Raw genomic sequence first — 6,037 nt, 5'->3', positions numbered from 1 at the left:
AATGCCTGTTCTCACTTTCTGGTGACATTGTAAATAAGAAGAGGGCAGCAATATCTCCCTTAAATGTAAACAAACTTGTTTGTCTTAGCGATTGGCTGAACAAGAAGCAGGACTGAGTGAACTTGTAGGCTCTGAAGTTTTACATTGTTTTGTTTTTGAGTGCAGTTATGTAACAAAAAATCTACATTTTTAAGTTTCTCTTCCACGACAAAGAGATTGCAAGAAAGTCCTTGTATGAGGTGAATTGAAAGTCTATTTGTTTTATCATTTTTACAGTGCAAATATTTGTAAGCAAAAATATCCATTTTGATTTCAGTTACAACATAGAATACAATATACATGAAAATGTAGAGAAACATCCAAAATATTTAATAGAATACCAATTGAAATTTATTATTTAACAGTGCAATTAAAACTGCGATTAATCACGAATAATTTTTTAAATTATGATTAATTTGTTTTGATTTGTAATCAAGTGAGTTAACTATGATTAATCAACAGTTCTTCTAAAAAGCTTTTTTTAAAAATTTTTGTCAGGCAAGTTGATCCAAATTCAGTATGTAATTGCAAGTGGTATTTGCTCAATCACTGGCAAGGCAAGAAAAAGCACTTGCCGCGTGAACTTCTCCAAGTTAGCCTTAAATATAGAGGGATTGTCTGTCTTGTAGCAAAATGAGTGGTTCCCAGCACAAACATAGCAAGAGTATTTCACTTAACATGTCTTCACTGTAAAATTGACTTAAATATCACTCAGAGCCACGTTCCGGGAGCCACCTGGAGATGTTATTTCAGATTCTTAAATAAGATTATAAACTATACTAGGATAAAGAACATTTCTAAAGGAGAATGACACTTCATATTGAACTAGTTAAATTATGAAGTTTCTTTTGGCACTAAGTGGTAGCGATTTGAATTAGTTACGCTATTTGTTGGATAGAAAGAGTAGGCCCTACTATGGCCAGAAATAGAACGGTAGAAAAACAGACCAGAAATATTCTGTGTTTTATTTGGACTGGAGGTCTACACTGTTGTTTGTAACTTAATTTTTCCTTTTCTTCTTTAGATATCCGCATACCATTAATGTGGAAAGGCTCTGATCACTTCAACAGTAAAGAAAGTATGTTAGATTTTATTGAACTGTTATAAACAGGTAATGTTAATCAAAGTTTAAACTGGACATGGTGTTGAGACCCTCCCTGGACATGGAGTTGAGACACTCCTTTTCACCTATTTTTTTGAGAGAATTTTGCAGAACTAAATACTATCTGCACTGCTGCACAGGAGCCCTTACCCTGAAGGTAGTGGTGGTAGCCATTCAAAATAGGTTAGAATTATGCAGTTTCTATTCATTTAAATTACTACTACTGAGAAGGTGGTGCTGTGGAGAAGCTTGGGCATATCTGAGCTGAATGAAACTCTAATACTGTAGGTTAGGTGGGTATTGGAGATGCTTTTGAGAGAGAGAGAGAGAGAGATTGAAACTTCAGAGGAAGAAATAGAAAAGTGGCACCACTTAGTTGACTAATAGCTGAAAAAATTCAGAATACATTTCTTGTATCTTGTTGCCTTAATTTGAAAGAGTATTTGGTGGGAGATGCCTTTGCCAGAGAAGAATTTAAATGAAAGTTCTGTCTGTTTGCGTTGAGTGGATTATTTCGTAGTCTTCACAAATGCACGTACTTTGCTATGTAATGGAGATTAACCCTAAATCTGTTCTACCTGTCACCAGGCATTGATTTCACTTTGATTTTTTTCAATAGGATAAGAGGGGTTTAGTATGGCTAAATACTCTAATCCATGAGTGCATTCATAATACAGTATGCACTCTGGTGTTCAATGGTTTTTTGTGTTTTTTTAAATCCTATTGAGCACAAATACTTTAATAAAATTTCTGAATTTATTAGTAAATATTATAAATGCTTGTAGAAAGGAATGCTTGAGTAGAGGTTGAAATTAATTTTTCTTTCTAGAATGTTGCTCTACAGATGTGCATTTTGTAGTTGAACCATCAAAGCTGCTGCAACACTCTAGGATGTATAATTTATGATTACAAGAATTCTTTGATAACGCATCATAGATACAAGTTAAATTTGATTTGAAACTCATTTCAGTGTCTTCATTTACAGGAAACCTTTAACATTGTGTTACATAACATCTCTGCTAAAACATTTCTTTGGTTCTTCCACAGGATCACAGCGCTATGCAATTTTTTGCTTATTCAAAATGGGAGCTGAGGTTTTTGATACAGACATGGTTATTGTGGATAAAGCAATAACTGATATCTGTTTTGAAAATGTAACCATATTGTGAGTATCAGTTTTTGTTGAACAAAGTAAATGTTAACTTTTGTGATTCTTATGAAAAAAAGACATGAGGTGATATGTACATAGGTCTTGATCCAACAGCTACTGAAATAAATGGAAGGTCTTCTGGTGACTTGGATGGGTGTTGAATCCTTTTCTTTACCCAAGGAATTTGGGCGCCTGTATGGGGATGCTATGTTTAGCTGAATCACTAAATGCCTTTTCCATTGTGTTATATTCAGAAATGTCTTATTGTGATTTAAATGAGTGGGGCTGGTGTGTGTGTGAAATTAAATTAATGCATTGAAACTGAAAGTATACAGATCTTCATGTAAACAAAAAACATTAATACTTAAAATGTTGGATGCAATCACCACATAAGGCTGCTATCATATCTTTTTTTAAGGATCCCATAGTTCACCTCCTTATTGACACTATGTATTGAAAAACAAACTTACTCCCTGCTTGATCGTCCACTGCACCTTCATGAGCCTGTGCCACAGCCACCGTCCTTCTTGTTGTGAAAACTGGACAGGAAGTTGTTCATTCCCCATTAAAGATGGAGGAGGAATTGGGCTTGTATTCCTTTTGTGTGTGTTTAATGTATGAAGAGAGATGGTGAGGCACTTAAGTATTTTTTTCCTCGTTGTTTTTAATTAGAAATTTGAGTCATATCTACCCAGGAAGCTCTCTGGTAACTCAAGAACTACTTAAAACAAAAGTTGATAGACTGAAAACTGAGAAGTTGAGAAGGAAAGGGATTTTTAAACAGACTTTAAGAATGTTTTTTGTTAATATCTGTTCAAATGAATATTTAAGGCAAAGATTTAAGTCCGCCCCTTAAAGGGTAGGAGAGCTAACAATAGTAGTAAGTCTTGCAGCAAACCACAGAAGACTACTTTGATATTCCTGATGTTTCTAAGGTTAAAGAATTTTTATAAAATCTTTATCATTATGAAACATAAAGTAGAAAGGGCAACAAACTATTTAAAAAATATTTGTAGATCCTCTTAAGTCAACCCCTTAATTGCCCAGGATTCTGTCTAACAACTTGAGAGAACATTTCAATCCACTCAGCTGTTGTTGATGCATATAGCAAAGAGAATGCAGTGCCCTTGGAGAAAGTAATCCAAAGGCATAGTTTAAACCAAACAGTTTCAGTGTGTTAAGAGTATTTATTTAGTTTTATTATACACTTTTTTACTATTCATGCAGTTCATTTTCTACAAATCTAGACTTTTGGGAACCATCACTTAGAAATGCTGTATTTTGAAATTTCAAATTGAAATTTGAAAATGAATAGAAATGTCACTTTTTAGCATTCAGAATAGTTATCCATTTAATGCCTTGTGAATCTAATCTAAAGCTTCAGCTTTGGGCGTTTAAAACTAAATTGTATGAAAAGCCCAAGCATTTTGTAATCCTTCACAAAAAACTTAATTGCTCAAGTGCCATTGCTATTAATGCAATGACTAAAAATCAGGGAAATCGCTAGGTAAAGCAATATTAATAGCCACAGCAACTTACCATATTTGGCTGCAAAGGCATGTAATATCCAAACGCATTTATGCACTGCAACAAGCTCTTTATTAATTTCACACAGAACTTTCTGTGATGCATATATTTAATTCCTTACAGTCATACTCTCAGACAAACTTGAACTTCAGCTTCAAGTAGATTGAGATATATTCATTACTGAGGTATATGTACTGGTACAGTATATCATGTTGGTTGTTCATTTGGATGCCTTAACCGTATTTCCATAACACATTTGGCTTTCTCACATTTTAGTCTACACTTTGAATTTCCTGTGTTTGTTTATGGGATAATTATAACATTCCTATAATGATTTCTATTCTTAAATTGCTGACATGTACTCTTGTCCTTAATTCCATTTTAACACATAATTTGTTCTGGCACTCTAATATAATTCTTTACTTAATGAACAGTATACATTATTGTACCTTCATTTTGTACTCTGTTAATTCACAAGTTATCCAAAAAAATTGTTTTCAGTGATGAAGCGGGGCCAGACTTCCAAGTAAAGTTTGAAGTGTATAGTTGCTGTACAGACCAATCTTCACCTATAACAAACACTCCTAAGAAGCTAGCCAAGAAGCTTAAGACATCCATTGGTAAAGCTACTGGAAAGAAAATCAACTCTTTGCTAGAAGAAGACAACCTTGAATCCTTTTCATTCACTGACCCAATCATACCGTAAGCTATTTTTTCTTAATTGTGTTTCTTGTAGGCTAAAATATCTTGTAGAACTTTAGGAAATTGCTAAGATACTAGTATTTCAGGATATGCCCATGTGGAATACAATTTTCATTTCAAGTGAAAATCAGAATGCAGGAGTGAATTCACATCATCTACATCAGCCTTGGGTCTTGAGGTAATACCTGTTCATGTATTTAAGGTCATCACCACACTGTTGCAAAAATCTTCTATTGTTTACAAGCTACATAATCAATTTCTTTTGTAAACAGACATGAGAAAACATACATGGTAGTAATCAGCAGGTGGAACACCACAACTGTATGCTGTGCAGTGTGGAATAGTTGGCAAATATTTTGACAGATGTTTTCAAATTGGGGTGCTTAAAGTTAGGCCCTATAATATATATAAATAGAAGTGGCCTAATTTTCAAAGGTACGCAGTACCTTCTGCTCTCTTTGACTTTAGTGGGATTTGTGGGTGCCAAGCACACTTGATATACATTAATACTGCTGTTTTAAAATCTTAATTCTTTTTAATATTAAATGGAAAAAACTATTGATGTAATGATTAGACTTTTTAAGATGGGAAAAATCTAGTAGACCCTCTAGTCCTCCTTTTGTGCAGTACTCAGTACTGTCTCTATTGAATATCTGAGTCTCTTATCTAACATATTGTGAATAGGGCTGTCTAGTAATCACAGTTAACTCATGCGACCAACTAAAAAAAAATTAATCATGATCAATCGCAGTTTTAATCATACTGTTAAACAATAGAATACCAATTGAAATGTATTAAATATTTTTGGATGTTTGTCTACATTTTCAAATGTGTTTATTTTGATTACAACACAGAATACAAAGTGTATTTATTATTATTTTTGATTATCATTTTTACAGTGCAAATATTGGTAAACAGAAGAAATAGTATTTTTCAATTCACCTCATTCAAGTACTGTAGTGCAATCTCTTTATCGTGAAAGTGCAACTTACAAACATAGATTTTTTTTGTTACATAACTGTATTCAAAAACAAAACAATGTAAAACTTTAGAGCCTATAAGTCCACTCAGTCCTACTTCTTGTTCAGCCAATTGCTAAGACAAATAAGTTTGTTTACATTTGCGAGAGATAATGCTGTCTGCTTCTTATTTACAATGTCATGTTAAAGTGAGAAGACTATAGATGTGGCATAGAATAGTTTACGGTTATAAAGTATTGCAGAACGATACAACGGAGGAGGGATTGCAACTGCTTTAAAGGACAGGGTAAAAATCAAAATTATCGGGACAGAACTGGGAGAACAATGAGTGCTGGAGGTAAAGCTGGATGAGAAGATCGATAAAACCACAATGCGAGAGAGTGCCCCACTTAGGAAAGGAAAACTCACTCAAACACAACAAGAAAGGGAAGAGACCTGTCTAGTAAGGAAGTAGGGCAGAAAGAGATCTAGGCGTCATATGGAACCGCAAGCTAAATATTGGAATGCAACAGTGGATACGTTGCCGCAAAAAAAAAA

The 6,037-nt window shown here is 33.8% G+C and overlaps 1 protein-coding gene across 1 annotated transcript in view; it reads left to right on the top strand.

Moving 5' to 3' along the window:
• Nucleotides 1-6,037, top strand: part of RTKN2 (rhotekin 2) — a 58,329-nt gene that overhangs the window by 20,843 nt on the left and 31,449 nt on the right. Inside the window, exons 4-6 of the mRNA XM_075072591.1 lie at nucleotides 1,064-1,117; nucleotides 2,189-2,306; nucleotides 4,320-4,520. Of these exons, the coding sequence (XP_074928692.1) occupies nucleotides 1,064-1,117; nucleotides 2,189-2,306; nucleotides 4,320-4,520 (373 nt within the window). The remainder of the gene's footprint in view (nucleotides 1-1,063; nucleotides 1,118-2,188; nucleotides 2,307-4,319; nucleotides 4,521-6,037) is intronic.

Source organism: Chelonoidis abingdonii, chromosome 15, assembly GCF_003597395.2.
Source record: "Chelonoidis abingdonii isolate Lonesome George chromosome 15, CheloAbing_2.0, whole genome shotgun sequence".
Classification (NCBI taxonomy): Eukaryota; Metazoa; Chordata; order Testudines; family Testudinidae; genus Chelonoidis; species Chelonoidis abingdonii.
Note: the sequence above shows the minus strand (reverse complement) of the source record. Positions and strands in the feature narration are given on the sequence as shown.